Raw genomic sequence first — 20,269 nt, 5'->3', positions numbered from 1 at the left:
GTCATTAACGTTCTTCTCGTTCCAGGAGATTTTCCCCTTCTCTATACTCTCCTGGGAACATTAATCCATCAGTGTCAGATGAACTGTTCAAACTGTACTTCAGCTGCCCTAAACTCTTCACTCTTAACCTTACCTTGTTAACAGGAAACAGAGGAGTTAGAGGATTAGACGGGTGAGATGAAAGCAGATCCTGAGAAGTGATGAACAAGGCTGCACGCGAGCACATAGATATGATAGGCGGTAAATTAGGCAGAAGGTATGGACCCAAACTTAGTGCTGACATATGTTCATAACACTGGAATAAGGATCAGTAATTACAGGATTGCACGGACAATTTTTATGGATGAACTGCACGGGGATCTGTATGAAGTCTAACTGAAGTCATAATCTGAGCATTATTATTAGTAGTAGTAGTAGCATTGTTATCTTCATCATCATCATTATTATTATTATTATTTTGAGTTTCTTTGGATATGAAACCAACAAAATAACATTGTGACTCCTACTATAAACTGTCAAATAGAAATGTGGCATATGCTTTAATTGTGGGTAAAAAGCTTTTCTTACCCACATGTTTGAAGAATTTCAAACATATTTAACCTGGACCATAAACAAGACTTTTTCCTAATCTGTTCCGGGGTCTGGAATCTCTGATTTGCCATGCTTTCATCTTGACCAGGAGGTGGGCCAAGAGTTATGTTCACTTAAGTCCAGGACATGTGGAGAAGTAACACAATTGTCTAGAAAAGGAGACAGTGAGACACAATCACTAGCAAAAACAAAAGGTTTTGATTAATGATTAATCTTAAAATATGTGCCAGGCTGCTACTACTAACTAACACAAGAACAAACAGCAGAGGCTGGTCAACAAATCAATTCACAGATTATTCTCAGAGAAAGCCTAAGTGGTCACAAACACACAGATCACATGAAGCAAAGTCAAAAGGCACTTTGGCACTGGCAGTGTCTTCTGCATCAATTTGAGCTCCTCAGATTACATTGCCTCCACAGGAAAAAGTGTGGTTTCTAAGACAGGGCAGAGAGCGCACTAAACTAAACTAAACTAAACTAAACTAAACTAAACTAAGGTCCTCTTTTCCCCGGACATGTACACTTTTCACGTTCCGTCAGGGATGTCCGGGGGGATTTTCGAGATTGATGAAAATGGTTTTTCTATAGGCCTACAGAGGATCCATATGTGCGACGTCATCCCAGAACTGCTGCTTTGTGAGTGGTTGTTCAGCCTCACAGACGTGACAGAGCACGCCTGATGATGTTTAAAAGATGCGAAAGCGCAAATGCAGCTTTTCAGACGAACTGCAAAAGAAATTTCCCTCATACCGTCCCGGTACTGGTCATTTTTCTTATACAGATGAGGCCTTACTTCTGTACCATTATTTAATTCCAGAGGTTTTTCAGTTATCTTTTTGCACTTGTTGTCTTGTAAACCCTATATGACATTTTTTATTTCACCATTCATTAACCACATAGAAAAGGCATCGTTTGAGTATATTAAAATTTTCTTTAAGCAAACAGCATTATTAACGTTCTTCATGACTGGGCCAAATGTCCTCTTTTTTGGAAATCAAAATAGTCCCCCTGCACTTAACAGTGTTTCGAGGGAATGACACTCAGTGGCTTTCACAGATCTGCATTTAACTATATGTGTTAGAATTCAAAAATAATCTTTTCATCAGAGATAGCTGACAGAAGTTCCTGAGTGGGCATGTGCATCTTGTGCATCTTCTGCTGGCCTTTTATTTTATGATGTTACACTGGGTCTTTTTGAATAATTCTGGTTAAAAAAGAACCAGAATATATTGAAAGAGTTACACTAATGATTCCAAAACAAACGGCATTCTCTGGGAAACCATGGTTTTACACACTGTTGACATTCTGTAACTTTTCATATCCTTTCCATGTGCTGTGACAGACATTTATCACTACACTGAGATCAGTCCCAGAAAGTTATGCAAAATGAAAGGCAATAAAAGATTGCATGGAAAACAGGGCTGTGAAGGAACGGAAAGCATAGATCAAACATACCTCAGTGGGTGCTTAGAGCAACCTGGGAGCTCATACATAGGTTACGCAGGTATTTTAACAGTTGTTCGGTTCAGTTTAAAGAGATGGGAATACTTGATGATATTAAGAACACAGTGTCGCAGGCTGTGTTCACTCCTTCCACTCTGATGTCCGGGCGAGGAGGGCTGCACATGGCTCAGATATTACTGTGTCTGGTTACATTTGTCATAAGTGCCTTCAGAGGAGGGAGCAGCCATACCTACTGGAACTACGCCATGTTTGCCTGGTCTTTCTGTCCCATCATGACCCTCATCATCACCATCATTGAGATGTTCATGCTTGACCCACTGCTCAAACTTTGCCTGGACTGGAGAGATTTCACCACAGGGATGGCCATGTCCTCCGCGCTTATGACTGTCAGCGTTGCTATTTTCTATGCCAATTTCTACATCTGCCGGACATGCCTGCACGGGTGGATTGTGAGCATATTTGCTTTCTTGTCTGGCATCGTCTACATACTCGAAGTGGTGAAGGACAAGATCTTCGATAAGAGTACGGGGAGCTACCTGTCCGCCCTACCTGGATTCATGAAAGTTATGGAGGCTTTCGTGAGCTGCATGATTTTTGTGTCCCTGACCGGTTACAGAGACTCCTTCCCTCTGATCTTGTGTGTTATAGCATACGCCATTCCATTTCCCATTATCCCTATAATCATTGCCACCAACATCCTCAAGAAACTCAAGAATTGCTTGCCTTTTAATCTGGACAGGTTTGTCTTTATATTCCTGGTCATCTCCGTTGTGCTCTATGTATTTACTGCTATCATGTGGCCCATTTTTATGTTCAGACACAACCCTCGCCCCAGTGACTGTCCACCCAGCTATTGCATATGGGCCATTCAGTTCATGGTTGCCTTTTTCACCTATGTCAACCTCATTCTATTCGTACTGGACCTCATTTTCACTCTGCTTGGTATCTGTGGCTTTAAACGCCCATAAACTGGTGCCTTTCTTTGTCAATCAAAACTCTTTTAAGTTGTACTTCAGGTTAACAAACACCAAAAAAAAGGGTTAAAATCTCATTTTTGAGTTTCTATAATGCTTTCTGAAACTGGTATATTGAGGTCCATGTAAATAGACTAAAGCATATGGCTATAACACACTTGTGTTTAATCTGCATCAGCACTTCAGGATATCATTGTTGGGTAGCTTGACAGATAGCTCTACAATACCATGAATGTGGATTATAATTTCTGTTTTTATAGTTTCTGTATTTTTACCATTATAAAATTGAGTATTTGAATATTGCTTTGTTATGTTTTGTCAAACTGAAATGCACAATGAGTATTTGAAGTGAGGCATGAGTCAGTTTCGTGTGTCCTCCCTCTGCCTCACTGTCTGATTGTAAGTTTTATCTCCCCCACAATAACATTTGTGTTATCTCACAGCTCCTTACTACCACGCTCTTATTAACAGAATACTTTTACAGCAGTCCTTGTCATTTTCCACCTGCAGCTACTTATGTTGAAATCCACTTATCTGATTCAATATTATATAGTATTCATAATCACGACAAGCTCTGACCTGCTATTTATCATATATTCCTGACTGTGCGCACTATTGTGATCATTCCTGGTTGGTGACAATCACCTATTTAAAATCTTTGTACGTATGAATACAGTTTAGGGGGGTTTATGCTTCGTTCTTGCTACAAATGTGCTGCACGTTTCATTTCCTCTGCCTAGAGAAAACTGATTGAGTGATTTTTGTTTTAAGATGTTGCAAAAATAATAAATTTAGTGCCTGAAAAACTTTTGACATATTGTCCTTTTTAATTAAAAAGCACAAGGTGACAATGTTAATGAAAAGTTACTTTTATCACATCATGGTTATTGTAACAGCAGATGAAAAAAGAGGCCATAACCAAAAGATTAAAACCACAGAAGAAAGCAAACTATTACTATAACATTGTACCCTCTACACACAATAATAGGCAGTATAGTCAAATGTCATCACCGTGGCTGCTGAATGCCATCAAACTGGGATAGTGAGAATGCAAATGCAGCAGGGACATTGCATAGTAAGTAGCCATCAGGCAGAACCTATTCAGCAAATGTACACATTAAGTAGTATTTTTTTTAAACTACTTTAAGAAAATAGTTAAAGTTCACATAAAAACAGAACTTTATAGTCCCAAAGCTGGAAGAGTCAGCACGCTGCTGTTATTCAGGCGTCCTCTGGTTCTTCAAACTCCACAGTCTCCAGCAGACCCTGAAAACAGAAGTAGTGGGAGTTGCAGTAGACCGGAGGTTTGTGGGCACATGAATCCACAACTTCTGGCTTTAGTGATGCAAAAGGGTTGGCTCCACTTCCTTTCATGTCCATTTCCAGCTCCAGCAGAATTTGCAAAGAGTAGGTCATCTCTGTCTCACTGCAGACGGAGAACAAGCAGACATGATCAGCAGACATTACACGCAGCAAAGCATGGCAAATGGGCACATTAGCTCTCAGTGATAAAAGAGCAGAAGCAGCAGAAAGTTTAGGCTCGGCAGACTGCTGTGCACTTGTAAGATATAATGTATAATACAATAATGAAACTGACAAGCATGTCACCTGATTAGAATGTAAAACTGACTGTTACAGTATAGCTTATTAAACTGAAGATCCCACATGACGCCACTTAACGCAGGATCTTCTCATTTCCCCAGAATTAGTTGCTCAGGTTCTTACTTAAAACCCCTCACAGATCTCTTATTTATTCTGCCACGCCTGTGTAGCTGAGGTATTCTCACTGTCTGGCTGTATCAGCATCAGCGCTTGTAAATGCAAATGACCCGGTGCTCCTCACAGGCCGCGTGGGCTGTGCCTTTCCAGTGATGGACAAAGCACTCTTTTTTTCCCCCCATTGTCCCATATTATCAGCATCAGTGCGTTAAAGATCTGTTGGAATGAGTAGTTCTCCAAAGCTGCAGGTGCATATTCCCACTCACTGAGGTTATACAAGGCCAAGATTCCTCATTGGCTGAAAAAGCTGCTCCTTAATTCTTAATAATCCAAATACTGAAGATGTATTCTGGATTTAATTCTGAAGATGTAATGTTTGGCATTACTCTTGAACTTGCTGGGTTTTACTGCAGCAGTTTCAGCTGCTGACTGTGATGGTGAGTAATCTTATCCCTAAATACACGCCGCTAGGAATATTCTTACTCCCATTAAACAAATTAGGATTGTTATCCAACACACTGTAGCTTTAAGTAGCATTAGCATGCCATAACAATACTATCAAAAGTCCTCGTCATGTAGAACAGCCAAGGTTTTCTTAGTTAATGTTGTACTATATTTGATTATTATTGATGAACTAACATGTAAACAGAACATTAATGTAGTAGTTGAGAGAAGCTGAGCTCATTTTAACTATTCTAGACAGCAGTAACTTCATATCTGAAGTAAAATAATGCGGTGTGGATCGCAATGTTTCCCTTTAGCAATAAAATGTCATAAAACAGAAATGTAACCAAAAAAAGTTAAAGAACCTGAAAACTAAATATAAATGTAATAAGGTCAAAATGTCACTCACGTGAGAGCAGTGAAGAGAGAAGGAATTTCATAATCTCTGAGAAGCAGGAGAGTTGGAAGCCAACCCTCGTCCAGACCTTGGCTGGCATCAAATCCTTAATAAAAATAAATAAATACATTTAAAATAGGAAGGAAAGAAAACCAAATAATGAATAAGATCTCTTAACTTTTTATTGCTCAGTAAGAAACAGGCACACTATTATGTGTTTATATAAGGGAGAAAAAAAAATTCTCACCAGGATGAAATCCAACCACCAAATCTGGCTTGGCTGCCTCCTCTTTCTCCACCAGCTCCTCCCAGAACTGATGGTAGAGGCCCTTGTAGGCGCTGATGTAGACTCTCTGTTTGGGTCCAAAAGCTCTGAGGGGAGGCCTCACAATGGGGCCGTCCACCACCTCAGGCCCCACCATGACTATTTCGATCCCCTGGTGTCCGGGGAACATGTTGTTCAGCTCATCGTAGTCGGTCAGTCTGGCTGACAGAGTCTCAGTGTGGCCTGCTCCCACCAGGTGAATGGTGAGAGGTTTGGATAAAGGGTTTAGACCAAACAGCCTCATCCCCCAGGCTATTGTCAGAGGCCTGGAGAAGAACTCGCTGCAAACCCTCCACAGCGACTGCTTCAGATCGTCATCATCTGGCCGAGGCCGACCAGCGTTGGACCACAAGTCGTTCATGTTTTTTCCATTTAAAATGGGATCGAGGCGTGCTGTGAGATCTCCCTGCATGGAGAGCCAGTCATCGAAACCTTTTACCTCGGACTGGGATTTGGACCATTTTTCTGTAGGAAACGGGAGGTCTCCTGAAGACAAATAAAACTGTCAGTTTGAGCAAGGTTAAAACGGTTTGTTAGTTTTTTGTTTTAAATTCACATTATTACTTTAGCATAATATTGTAAAATAAAAAATATCATAGCAGTTTACACATTCACACAAAACCCTCAGTTTCCCTCTGGGGTTGGGTCAGACACGGCATGTAGTCGAAGAAAATCTGCTAAATCAGACATTTGAAGCAACCCACTATGTCGGATACTTTATTCCATTTTTGGAATAATTGGAAGAATCTGCAATTTACCTTTAAACACAAGCCACTCCACAACTCTGTCGATGGCAGCCAGTCGCAGCTGTGAGCAGGACTTCTTGTGCTTGGGCCAGTCTTCCTTCTGACACTCTTTACAGCAGTAGTAAGTATTCAGACACCTGGAGAGGAAGAAAAGATCTGGTCTGTACTGGCAGTACAAACTCACTGGATAAAATCTGAATACGCTGCTTTTTTACTCTCTCTTTACCTGGAGCAACGCTTTAGCTTCTGTGGGTTGGAAAGTTCATTCGGTCGCTTTTCACAATAAGCACAGATCTTGAAAGATTCCTCCATCTTCTCAAACATCTCTTTTTGGGACCGGAAAGTCATGCTTTTATCCTTGGTCTGCTGAACAGCCCTGGAAAGGAAGATTCAAATTATTAAAGATCAATGGGATACAGCTGATCAGAGCCTGAAGATGACAAACATCATGCCATGTGTTCATCATACTCTTATATTCATGCTGTAACCTTCAGTTCTTTTCTCAGTGGTGGGTGGGAAGAGCGTTTTTTGCTTTAAGCTTCATGTTTACAACTTGGAACAAGTGGAAAAACCATATACTGTATATAAGGTATGTTTTATACACAGTGAACCCATAAAGAAAGTCTTGAAACAGGCTTCCACTACCTCACTGTTTCAAGACTGAAAATGGCAATTCAAACTTCAAGCTGTCAGTGAAGGCCCCGCTCCTCCCGCATGTGCTTTCACTCATCGGCCACTTTCACAGTGCTCTGTGAAAATAAATGTACATTTAATAAAACTGGACTCCACACATTCCACTTACCTCTCGGTTTCCGTCATCTCGAACCGAGCAAATGAGTGTGACACAGACGCTTTTCAGCTGCTTCCTCTGCTGCTGCTCCTCTGCTTTTATGATACGTGAGCGGTCTGTTGGGGGGCTGCAGTGCCAGATATAGCACCTGTGCTCTGCCTTCTAGAAACGTCTGACAACTCCAGACCATTCCTGACTTCACAAGAGCCAGACTCACATGAGGAGGTAAAATGCATGAATGAATGAGTAGATGTACGAGTAGGTTTTATGACGTAACAACCCCCTAAAAATTTAATTTATCATTGCATTTATGGTGTTACGGTTGTTTATTTATCGATTGCAATAATTTGTGGGTTTGATATATTTTCACCCCAAATTACTTTATTATTATTTTTATAACTGATTTATTGCCCATGGTTTCAATAGTAAACCTGGCCCAGAGTATGTACTTCTGGTATTTACACATAGCCTAATAGAAGATTTTTGCCTAAACCTGAATACATTTTTCCCCTGAAAATGAAATGATATAAAGAGAATAAAGCCAATCAGGCAGAAAGCTATAAAGAAACACTGTTTCCACTAGTCCAAAACATGCCTTGGGCCTCTTAATGACTTGTTTTCCTATAGCTTTGTGTTACAACTTCTATCCACTAGAGGTCAGTGTCGCCCCACCAGGCCTGCTCTCTAGAAACGGCGTCAAATAGATTTATTTGTATCCATCAGTGAAAGCAACATTTTGACCCAAAAAAAAGGGCGATTCTAAATTAATAAAGACTTTTATCATTTAGATTTTATGCTTTAATTGTTTCTAATGTATGTTCACAAGTCACTTTGTTAGGTACACCTGCGATCGACTTTAATTCTTCATTCCAGAGTCAACAAGGTAGATTTTGGTCCATATTAACATAGTAACAGATCCGTTGCTGCAGATTTGATGGTTTCACATCCATGATGAGAATCTCCTATACATCCACATCCTGACAGTTCTCGACTGGATTGCGAGCTGGTGGCTGTGGAGGCCATTTGAATAAAGAGAACTAATTGTCATGTTCAAGAAACCGGTTTCAGATGTTTTGAGTTTTGTTATCGTGCTGGAAGCAATCATTAGAAGATGAGTACACTGTGGTCATAAAGAAGTGGACACGGTCAGTAGTAATTGCTCAGGTAGGCTGCGGCATTTGAGACTCATCTGACCAGGAAATGCTTTTGCAATCATCTGTTGTCTAATTTCAGTGAGCGTGTGTGAAGTGTAGTCTCAGTTTTCTGTTCCTAGCTGACAGGAGTGATGCCAGATGTGCTCTTCTGTTCCCCACGCACTTCATTTTGTTCAGAGAGCCGATGCTCACTGGATATTTTCTCTTTTTAAAAAAGTCTTCTGTGACAGTTAGAGATGGTTGTGTGGGGAAATGACACCAGATCAACATTTTGAATGAGGATGAAACAATACATTTTTCTTTACGGTGGATCTATGTGCCATTTGCTACTGAGGGCAGAATTCGGCTTTTTGTCCATGCTTTATAACATAATAGTGTTAATTTTAAAAAGCATTGTTCAGTTTTGTGTCCGATGGTTTCAGACTGGCTATAAATTGTTTTATGATTATTTGAAAAACGGGGCTCGTGATGTTTTTTAAGAGAGGCAGATGGGCTAGGAGAGAGTGAAGGTTAATGTATGGTAATTGTTGTTTATTCCACAGTAAATAAAACGTACCTGTCAAATAAAACTCACTTGCCAATACAGACCTCCGTTTAGCACATGTGAAAATATCCTTTAATACCCTAGTTTTAAAAAAATATACATTACAATACAGCAATACTGGGCCTGTAATCAAAACAGTAATGGTGTGTTTATTATATTTTACCACGCTTAAGTGATTACCACCATTAAAAATGCTATTAGACATGATGATAAACCTTAATAAAAGACAACACACAGTAAACAGAGGCATTGATAAAGAAATGTTACTTTAATGTGCATCAGTAGAGCTCTCTGCTGTCAGCACAACTCTTTTTCAAGAACTAAAGACTCAAATTTGAGCAACAAAGCAGAGACAAATCCACACGATAAAGTAGAAAAACTCACAACCATCACAAATCTCAAAGGAACCTCAGCTTCTTTGATAATGCTGTCATTTATATAGGCGTTATTTGAGATTGTGTGTTAAATTCGTGTGCAGCCAGCGTGATGTTTGGGAATTCGCTCGTGCCGCAGAACAAATCACAGGAAGTCGTTAAGTGACGATGAAGCTAATTTTGGTCACATAATGTAGGTACAACAGTGACTCTTCATATCCAACAGTCGTCATGTCACCCTGCATAATGAAGCGAGTAGAAACCTCTGGGATCCGCTGGTGCTTTACCCCCCCAAACACTGCTGGCTTCTTCCTCATTAGGTAAACATATCAGAATTAAAAGATAGTTTTTAGCACACTCTGGAAGGAGTGAAGATTATTTTTCCTTCACTCCCAATGCCAGAGGTATGATTCAGTGTCCAGCAGAGTTATGGCCATCTCTGACAGGTTGCAGAAAGTCCCCCAAGGACTTTAGGAAACCTGCAAATCTGTCAGGTCCAAAAAGAAGGCTTTGAGTTACCTTCATAGGTTTCACTGTGGACTCTAAGCATCTGCACCTCGGCCCTCAAGGTCTTCTTGTGGAAGCAGTCCCTGGAAACTGACGTAATGAGAGTTGCAGTAGACGAGGGGTTTGTTAGGACAGGCTTGGACCTGCTCTGGTTTCTGTGAGGTGAATGGATTGGGCCCACTGTCCCTGATGTGCATCTCCAGCTCCAGCAGAATCTCCAGTGAGTACTTGAGCTCCATCTCACTGTGGAGACAAAAGAGGTGTGAAAATACTCAAATTTAGGTTGAAGTTTAGTTTTATTGTGCGTGTGAATCGTGAGTGCTTAAGAAACACAAACGGCTACAAGAAAACAGACGTTTTGGCAAAACGGCATCAACAAAGGGTGAAAGACTGGAGTATCAGAACTGTGCAATTTCATCCCGTTATACTCTACAAGGGGGGATTCTGTTTAGAGCTCCTGCTGTAAAAGAAACAAATCTTTTCTTCTACTTGGCCTTTGTAAAGAAACAAAAAAACTAAATTGGAAACAGGTATAGAGGAATAATGTTTAAGAGATAACTATCCGAAGGTAATGAAGGCAGCTAGGTAAGCAGTAGAGCAGAAAACTGGGCTAAAGTGTCAGGCCCTAAAAATGCATATCTGCAGCAGATGAACAGAATCCGATAGCTATGGCCTTAAGAAATAGGAAGAAATCCAGCGAAGACCTGACACATGACCTGAACAAGGCATCTGGACCATCAGTGGATCATCTACTGTTCACAAAAGCCTCATCAGAAATGGTCTCAGTGGAAGGGTGGCTGTCAGGGAGCCGTTCTTAAGGTTTCTTGACATATTAAACATAAGAGGAGGCAACAGATCCTAAATGTAATGATGAATTCAGGCTGTGTTGAAGAATAAAGGTGGTCCAAATATTGACATTTGAGTTCCTTAGAATTATACAAACTCTGCTTTTGCCTTCTGTAGTGTAATTCCATGTGTGTTTGCACATCTCAATAAAATGTGGAACCTATTTCTAATTTTTCTATCAAAACATAAAGAAATGAAAAGTTTTGCATAGCACTGTATGTTCATCAACAATCTCCGATAGTTCTGACTTTCTTTTTTTCTGGAGTTAGCAGATGGTATACAAAACGAGTTAATGAAGTCCCTCAAGCGCAAAGAATTTCAAATATTCAAGAGAGTGAGAGGTTTTATTAAGCCTGCTACATAAAATGCAATCCAAGCAATTAGAGCCACAGAAGCATGACTTACCTGAACATGGTGAAGAAGGAAGGGATGTTATAGTCTCTGAGCAGCAGGAGAGTGGGCAGCCAACCCTCTATCAGACCCTGGTTAGCGTGGAACCCTGAGTTAAAAACAAACACGTGAACCTGTATGCTGTACGTTCACAAACATGCTAATTATTAGAAATATTAAATAATTAGTATCACATTTGCTTATGGCCTGTTACCCACTACACTGTTAAAACAAGAGTGCACTTCTATCTTCCTTTCATCTTTTCCCATCCTCCAATATAATCCTGGTAAAGTAAATATGTGCGTCTTATTCCTGCTAGATGCTCCACTCTTTAAAAAAAATGAGGCATCTGGAAGCTAAAAGATTAAAACAACAAACTGACAGAGAAAACAGTCAGTCTCAGTCTCCTTTTGGTCAATGAGGTAAAGATGGAACAGAGTACACTTGATTAGGCTCCAGCAAACCATGTGTTTCTCTTGTTAGCTTGATTACAATCCCTTCTGGGCATACCTAATCTCATTAATAAACCAAGGAATCTCTGGCTGTCGTGTTCCTCCGCAGCAGTTTATTGACAGGTGTGTATTGCAGTGTCAGTGTCAGGATTGAGGTCTGAAGTAAACAGCATTATATAATCCAGCTTCACTGATGCCGACACACCTGTGGTGTCGATGTGAAGACGGCAGCTTTGCCACAAGCAAGCGGACCTCGTTTGTGAGCTTTAGCTGGACATTGGGAAGCTTGTTAAATCTTTCTTTTCAGCATCACACCAGCTGAAAATGTGTGGTACTCGCCAGTCAGTCACACAGACAGTCACAGCAGTCCGGCTACATTTAGGACGGGCTGCTTGCATAATCCTCGGGTATATTAACTGACAGATGTCACTTTCCCCCGACTCGGGTTTATATCAGAAGTCAGATTTTTGTGGTGCGGGGTGGCGATGGGGTATTATGGTGAAAAGTTTGCCCTTCAACCGGATTAGTGAGGTTCCAGCCTGCCATGGCAGCAAATACTGTAAATCCATCCAGCTTAAGTGTCCCCGAGTGAGACAAAACCGAGCAAACAAGAGAATTTTCCTGTGCTTGCATTATTATTATTTTACCACAGAGAAGGACGTGGTTATATCTTACTCAGCATTAACGGGAAAGTGGACATGTGAGAAACATGTTTGCAGATACCGGGGGGTGTATACAAGAAATGTGACAGCGTGGCACAGAGATGGCGTCATGTTATCAAGCGCCTCATCTTTCCCGGGAACTCAAACTGGAGGTGGAGGGCGATTTCAATTTCATTAATGCACTCCATGATATGAACACCCCAGCGGTTACTTATCGTGACGAGAAAGCTGTTAACACGGAGTAAGCGTTTAGAGGTTTAAACCATACCCCAGGAGACAAAGCGACAAAGACAGGCTACAGCCTGACTGGTAACGACTGCCATAATTGCCTGGCAGCAGTAAATTCGGGCCATATGGTAATTATTAATGATAATAGACTTTAAAAAAAACAAACAAACCAGGCAACAAGAAAGTGTTATATAGCTGTGAAAATCCAGTTTATATCACGGACAACAAAAAGAAGTCTGGATGGGTTTTTTTGCATTCATGAGGCACCTGTTTTGGGGGCGTTGTATCCCTGTATGGTTAATGTTACATATCCCACATCAATCTTCTTTCTGAAAGCTGACATTACCTTCTCCCTCTTATTCTCAAAGGTCAATATCTCCATAGTTTATTTTGTAAATGTGTTTTTCTAGTAGCTTTCCCTTTCCCCCGGTTCTCATTCTCTTGTGACTTCAGCACATACACACACACACCTTCTTTTTTACTCCTTTCGTCACGCTGCCTGCGCGCCTATCACCTAAACAGTGTCATAATGCAGTGCTCTGCCAGCTTTGCAGTATGAATTGCAGCCAGGCTCTCAGGCAGTTTACTCTCAGGATGACTGATTCCTGTATATTTAGCTCCACTGGAGCCTGTAGCGATAACCGAGCCAGGGTTACAGGTGCATTTTGGGTTGGGGCTTTACTGCTGATTTGCAGGTTAAAAGGTCAAAGAACAGACTCAGTGCAAAAGCTTAAAAGGGCGTTGGGTTATAGTGCGGCTTTAATGAGGTGGTTGTCAGTGAAAGTGTATAAACGGGGAAGTAGGTGTCAAGACTTTCAGTTACCCTTTGTGTTCTACTCCAAAAGCTTTAAATGTAGCTGTCCCCCGACGGCTTCAAATCAATGACTTTGCACACGAGAGGGCAGGCAGTGATAGACTGAGACACTTCTTCAAAAGGAGAGCTTACTAACATTATGCTGACTCCAGCTATCTCAAGCCAAACTCTTTTACAGCTGCTCCCCTTAATCACCCAAATCCCCAATAAAGGCCTGGCACTAATGAATGGGCCAGATCCAGTGAGCTACAGGTTTCCTGCTTTCTCTGTTCTCTGAAGGAAGTAGCTGCCAAACACATGTAGAGGAAGACAAGCCATCGCTTCAGTCCAAAATAGCTGCAGCAGTCATTAAGGTCTTAATCTAAATTCATTTTCAATTCAGGCCACTGTTAAAATTCTCTCAAAATTGCACTCTTCGTTGATGTCTTGTGGGATTATTAGAATACATACCAGGATGAAATCCAACCACCAGGTCCGGCTTGGCTGCTTCCTGTTTAACCACCATATCCTCCCAGAACTGATGGTAAAGAGCCTTGTAGGCGCTGATGTAGACTCTGTGCTTGGGGCCAAATGCCCTGAGAGGAGGTCTCATGATGGGGCCGTCCACCACCTCAGGCCCCACCATGACTATTTCGATCCCCTGGTGTCCAGGGAACATGTGGTTCAGCTCATCGTAGTCGGTCAGTCTGGCTCCCATGGTTTCATTGTGAGATGTCCCCACTAGGTGAACAGTGACTGGTTTGTCATATGGGTCCAGTTTAAAGTGCTGCACGGCCAAGCCCACCGTGAGAACTCGAGAGAGGAACTCGCTCTGAATTCGCCATAAGGATTGTCGCAGGTCAGCATCATCCGGTCGAGGTCTGGAGGCGTTTTTCCAAAGGGCCGCCATGTTGGCACCGGACAAGACCGTGTTCAGGCGTGGTGTAAGATCCCCCTGCTTGGAAAGCCAGTCGTCCCAGTTCTTCACCTCACCAGCTGACTTGGTCCACTTCTCAGTAGGGATGGGGAGGTCTCCTGTAACAGTGGTACAATACTATGATTGAGCTACAAAGTTTGTAGGTCCACAGAGGCTTTTAAAGTCAGATAGCAAAACACTGGTCAACTATGACAGAAATTTAGGAGAGAAAAATTTCACTTCTCTGTCTCACTCGTTGTCTTTCAGGCGTTTCCTTTGTGTAATTTCTCTTGATTTTCATCTCAGATTAGAAACCTCATGACTCTATGGTGTGGAGTTGCCCAGGTAGGCAACAAACCACATAATTGTTTATTACACTGTCCTTTACAATCTACAATTTACTTTATTTCATAACACGTCACTGTAATAAGTAAAATAACCAGTAGAAGAGGATCTGCCCTTTGACCTGGGAGTGGAACAGTCCTTTCAGGAACTAATTCTGCATGCAACTCAATGTTAGCTACTGCTAAAACTAATATCATATGTATGCATGTTCAAAATTGAAATAACTATAACAAGACAATGTGTGTATATGCATGAATATGTGACCAAGTATAGTTGTTTGTTTAAAGACAGATTTGGATTTCATGTATTTACTAAAACAGCTTTTTCTGGTTCGTTGCCTCAGGGCATCATTATGCCATTAGACCATTTTTCTTACGGGGATAACAGGAAAACAGCGCTGCCAAACTCAGGTCCTTGGGGCTGCTTGTTGTGATTATTCGACTCAAGTGTGTTGGAGTAGTGACTCCGATCAGAGAGTGTTATTATTTTTAGGAGCGCTGAGTGGCAGGATATAAAAGCAAACAAATCTACTTCATAAATATACAGAAAACTGCACATTGCTGTCCCGAGGCAATGAGCCCATTTTTTGGTGAGGGAGGGGTACAAATGTGTTGATATATATGATACAGCTTTCAAAAAGCAGGCTGAAATATAATTTTTTCTCAAGAAAAGGAAAATTTAAGCCATGGAGATGTGAATTCATTTCAGCAGCACCACCTTTTAATTTCTCACCTGTGAACATTAGCCACTCCACTAGTCTGTCAATTGCCACCAGCCACAATATCTTGCAAACCTTTTTATGCTGAGCCCAGTCCTTTCTTTGACAGTCCTTAGTGCAGTAGTATACATTCAAACACCTGGTGGAAAACCGAAGAACAATGGTAACATAGTGAAAAACTGGTGTGGGGAAGAAGAAGACGGTAAGCAAAAGCATTACTTTATTTGTGAAACTGTAATTCTCCATACTTCTACTGTTCTCCACCTTCAGCAGTTTGTTTTGGAACATTCAGGTACATGTTTAACACAATGCTGCAATCTTTTCAGTGGTGGTTGTCCGACCATCCTCACCCCAAGGTCAGACCATGAAATGTCAGTGCTATTTGCAGTTAGCTACCTCTCAGACTCTACAGGTCTCATTTTGCAGCTTAAATATTGATGACAGTAGCATTATAAAAACAGAGTGCCATAATTCCTCCACAACAATGCAAGAGGTTGATAAAGTCACACAGAAAGCGATCACTTCAAGTTATTGCTGCTAGCAGTGGTTCTTTAAGCTAGCCAAAACAATGATGTGGTGTTCTTAGACTTTCGCAGGACTGCATACTTGGCTGTATATGGATTTCCTAATTTAAGCTCAAAAAGTCCAATCTATTGCCAAGAAAAGCCACACTCAGAAGGTGAGCATGGAAATATAGTAGGGTAAGCAGGTAAGCGCACAGTATTTTTATACCTTTCCCTCCCTTCTCACCTACTGAAACAATCCTGCACATTTTGTTTGTCTCTAGTTTCTGAAAACCCAGCTTTTATTTAATGTCTGTGAAGATAGTGGCAAAGGTTGTCATCTTGTGTCTCCCACAGGTGACTATATCACCATCTCATGCTGCCTACGGTACTCCCAGGGTGGGAAAATGTAAGGCACCACAAGTCCTGCAGAAACACACACTTTATTTTACATTTAGCATGTTGGGTTCTGGTCACCCTACTGGTTCTAATTTTGTATTACGCTAAACTATCTAAGCTTTTAGGTATTTCATGCTAAGTATTAGCTAAAGAGTAAAAATATTTATGAGTACTCCATGCAGCGTAATGTATATCAAGAGAGCTCCTTAATTACTAGGCCACCAGTTAGAATGTTTTGCTTGTGCCAAGTCACAAATAGCTTCTTACATACAGAACCAATATGTTGACCTTCCTGTGCAGTGAGAAACTAATGAGACTGAAGATGAATTCTGACCTGCTTTTGGCAGCTGCTGGGGGAAAAAATAAATAAATAAATAAAACAGGGGCATACTAGGTAAAAGCAGGCATTTATGACCTCTCAGTAAGGATGCAGGCCTTTGTGTTGTCACACAGCATGCACGATGATGAGGCAATGTGTTGGCGTAGTGGTCTGACAGCCAGCAGCAGCTGCTGCATTGGGAGACTATATTACTTTACCTTGCAGCCATTTGCAGCCTTAGAGGCACCCCACATTTACATAAAATCATTTATCAGCCACCGTGTTCCAGCACGGTGCACTTTGCTAATACTAATGCTAGTACTAATTCTCCAAAAGAGGCTTATAAGTAGAAGAAGTGACTCAAAACACGGGTGAGAAAAACAAGGTGCCCTTGAAAGTTAAAGTGTGAACCATTTCCCAAGAGATTAATAAACAGAGGAAAGCGAAAAAGAATGAGGATTAGGACGGCATTAGAAAGTCAGCACTACTGATTTAACGCTGGTGGTAATTCTAATGTCAAAGGTCTCGAGGGTATAACTTGTCAGCATTTCCGTTTTTTGTGCGCCTAAATGCCTCCTGCTACTGGTAAGAGGTTAGAGGCAGAGGCAGCTGAGAATTTCAAGGGAACGCGCCTGTACGACAGCATGAATGAGTCGGCATGAATCAGAGATGGGAAAGGACGCAAAAAAGAAGCAGGGAGCCGGAGGGCCAAAGAAAAACGAGGCACAAAAACAATTAGGAGCTCACGAAAATGCACTGCAGTGTTTTCTGCTGCTTTTTCCTCAATATTCTCCTTGAGCACTCTCTCTGATGGTGTGACATATGAACTGCATTAAGCTGCTCTTAATAAGCTGCAGAGTTGCAGAGAGATGAATCACAGTCAGGGGACTTAGCTATATTTGCCATTGGCCATTATCCACCTCTGTAGTGCTGTCCACACTTGGGTGGCTTATCATTCCGTTGCTGATACAGCGGCAGCTGGTAATGCCTCACACATGACAGCTATTGGACAACAACATCAAAACAAGATCCTGGCTGTGTGGTGACAGAAATGTCCAGAGAACAGTGGAGATTTAATTTCCAGAAAATATTCAGACTGTAAACAATGATTGCTGTTAATCGGCGTTAATGACAGAATACTGTAAATCAAACGCAACAGGGTGCAGTTTGCACTCACTTCACGCAGCGCTTCAGGGTCTGTCCCTCGGCGAGATGTTCGGGGAGTTCGTTACAGCCGGCGCAGAACTTGAAAGTTTCCTCCATCCTCTGGAACATCTCTTTGTAGTTGCGGAATGAGATTCCTCTAGCCTTCCCTTCGAGTACAGCCCTGATTAGAGTCAGACACTAAATCATTTGCCAAGCAAGACACATGCTCAAGAATCTGAGGTGTTAAAGTGACATAAAGGGCAACTTTTGAGCACGTAGGACATGTGAAATTTGTGCAAATTTCTAAAGCGTAACCAATCAAAGCAGTCTGGGTGTTATGAACGTTGGAAAAAAAGAAGAAAAAATGAAAATTGGAAACCTGTATTCTCCATAGTCCTTCAGGTTGAGCTTGTTGAGAATCACCTTTGAGAGTCCAGGTACGTTGGAGTCCAGAGAGTAAAAGCCAGACTGGTCAGAAAAGACGCTGTCAGTCCCCGGAGTGTAGGACTGTGGCAGTGCAGGGATCTGGGATGCCATTATTATGGCCTACACTTTCTACTGGAGAAGAACGAAGCATTAAATAACTATATAAACATATGCACTGCATGGTTTATTAACACCAGGTCTTCAGTTTAAACATGCTGGTTTATATTTTGTGTGTTGTTATCTGCTTAGTAACAGACACAGAGCAGAGCCAGTGGTCAGACTGACAAATGAGAAGAAGCAGGGCTGTAAATGGGGACTTTGGTGCAGGGACACATACCGTTCCATGCCACTCAAGTATTATTTTTTTACTACCCAACCCAACCACCACACTACACTCGCACTGCACTGACTGTTTTATGATGACTGGGTTAGCAGGTGTACTGGACTGTTTGAGACCCAGATTTTCACCAAGCCACAGTGAAAGTGGCCTTACATTAATCAGCCTCATACACATTCCTTCCTTTCACTTATGTGAAATGCTGTGAAGGAAACACACAAACCTTGTCCTCAGTTACACTCGCTGACCTGAAAGCCCCGATGAGAACTCTCATGACAAGAAGCTCACACAAATCTGAGACAAGCCAAGGCTCTATTTAGGCATGCTCTTCGAGGTGAGTCATTGTACCTCTGCCCTTCATGGAAATCCTCACATCCCGTGCCCTCCGCGGGTTGAATATCAAATGATTTATTAGCTGGACAGGATGGGCGAGAAATGTGATCATCTGGTGGTGGCACTCCTACATCTCTAGCTCACATACCTCCTTCCGTCCTTCTTTAGAATTTACTGGAAGCAAGTGTTGAATTTGTGCTTAAAATAATGATAATGTATGGCTGTAATTTCCCCACTCGTGTTTTTTTTTTTTGCGATCAAATATATCTACCTGTCTGGAAGCAGCTGAAAACGTTCCCCTCGCACTAAACCTCAAGCAGTTTGCAGCAGTCTAGTCTTTACTCACAGCAGTCCTCTTTCCCGGAAAAGTTTCCTTCCACTCTGAGGGGATACTGCATCTTTTCAATTTCATATCATGTACTGGGGTGATTTAACCTTAATCATGTGTGCAGACTAAACTCAGAGGCTTATATCTAATTGGTTATTTCATATCTGCACAGCAGCAGGGAAGCTAGGGCTTAGAAGTGAACAGGTTTCCCATGAGAAGGGCAAGTTTTCACTTTTCTCTCCTCATTGGTCTGACCACTGTTTGCATTTTAGCGTACACAGACCTTTCACTAGTCTGAGCATTGCTGCTAACGATGAAGATGCCCTGGCTATGTTAGAAGATATGATCGTGGCCGTACCTTTGTTCGTTTCCAAATTAGAAGAGGCTTCCTCCTAGATGATTCTAGAAAGGGGCTGACAGCTCCTTATGCTGGATGTCACAACCTCGGAGAGCCTTTCTGGTGTGTCTGCTGGGTTTTGCAAAAGTGAGCCAAAGTGGGAGGGTTGGGGACTCCTGTCATATGAGGTTAAATGAAGAGGATGTGGGGGGGACTGGATGATTTGGGCAGGGAGGGGTTGCCTTGGAGGTGGGTGCAGGAGCCAAAAAGTGAGGAGTGGAGTGGGGAGCAGGTCATTTTTAGAAAAAGGAGGGAGAGAAGGGAGGGGTGGGTGAAGATTCAAATCAGCTAAATTAGGATGGGGTGAGAGAGGAGGAAGGCTGTATGTTAAAGTAGTTTATGTACCAAAGAGATGTTCTAAAAAAATATGCTCTCAGCAGGGGAGAGGGGGCTCAGAGATGAAAACGATGCACATTACAGGCTAGAAACTGATAAACACACCAGAAAACAGATCTGTAAAGCTCAGTGAAAAGTGAAGAAACCAATGTATATGCTTAAAAAAAAAAAAACAACAAAAAAAAAACAACCACGTTTGATATGGAAATACACTGCTCTTTCAATTAGTCAGTGCTTTTTCCCCTGCAGCTTGAAAGCTTTGACTTCATCTTTTTATTTTATTTTTTTCCTGAACAGGAAAAAAAATTAAATATGCGCATGCATCAGGTTATTTCTATGAGTTCCAAAAACTAAAAATAAATAAAT

The 20,269-nt window shown here is 41.6% G+C and overlaps 3 protein-coding genes across 4 annotated transcripts; 1 reads left to right on the top strand and 2 right to left on the bottom strand.

Annotated features, from left to right (window-relative positions):
• Nucleotides 1–2,129: 2,129 nt before the first annotated feature.
• On the top strand, nucleotides 2,130–3,023 carry LOC146626544 (myeloid-associated differentiation marker-like protein 2). The gene has a single exon (XM_085361813.1). The coding sequence runs from the start codon at nucleotides 2,130–2,132 to the stop codon at nucleotides 3,021–3,023; it is 894 nt and encodes a 297-aa protein (XP_085217939.1).
• Nucleotides 3,024–3,909: 886 nt separating this feature from the next.
• LOC146626543 (putative protein MSS51 homolog, mitochondrial) lies at nucleotides 3,910–7,551 on the bottom strand. Its single transcript, XM_085360665.1, has 6 exons — nucleotides 7,463–7,551; nucleotides 6,887–7,036; nucleotides 6,673–6,797; nucleotides 5,837–6,400; nucleotides 5,602–5,695; nucleotides 3,910–4,455 (listed from the first exon to the last, which is right to left on the bottom strand). The coding sequence occupies exons 1-6, from the start codon at nucleotides 7,477–7,479 to the stop codon at nucleotides 4,251–4,253; spliced, it is 1,155 nt and encodes a 384-aa protein (XP_085216791.1). The 5' UTR covers nucleotides 7,480–7,551; the 3' UTR covers nucleotides 3,910–4,250.
• Nucleotides 7,552–9,262: 1,711 nt separating this feature from the next.
• Nucleotides 9,263–19,683, bottom strand: LOC146626542 (putative protein MSS51 homolog, mitochondrial). 2 transcript variants are annotated; one of them, XM_085361316.1, is made up of 7 exons: nucleotides 19,529–19,683; nucleotides 18,126–18,304; nucleotides 17,778–17,927; nucleotides 15,394–15,518; nucleotides 13,872–14,435; nucleotides 11,281–11,374; nucleotides 9,263–10,272 (listed from the first exon to the last, which is right to left on the bottom strand). In XM_085361316.1, the coding sequence occupies exons 2-7, from the start codon at nucleotides 18,281–18,283 to the stop codon at nucleotides 10,065–10,067; spliced, it is 1,299 nt and encodes a 432-aa protein (XP_085217442.1). In that variant the 5' UTR covers nucleotides 18,284–18,304; nucleotides 19,529–19,683; the 3' UTR covers nucleotides 9,263–10,064. The 2 variants fall into 2 exon arrangements, with proteins under 2 accessions (XP_085217442.1, XP_085217443.1); XM_085361317.1 differs by having other exon boundaries at nucleotides 18,126–18,301.
• Nucleotides 19,684–20,269: the final 586 nt, after the last annotated feature.

Source organism: Diplotaxodon limnothrissa, linkage group LG8, assembly GCF_057381915.1.
Source record: "Diplotaxodon limnothrissa isolate DT_005_m linkage group LG8, D_limnothrissa_male_GT1.1, whole genome shotgun sequence".
Taxonomy (NCBI): Eukaryota; Metazoa; Chordata; class Actinopteri; order Cichliformes; family Cichlidae; genus Diplotaxodon; species Diplotaxodon limnothrissa.
This window is presented reverse-complemented; position numbering and strand designations above follow the sequence as displayed.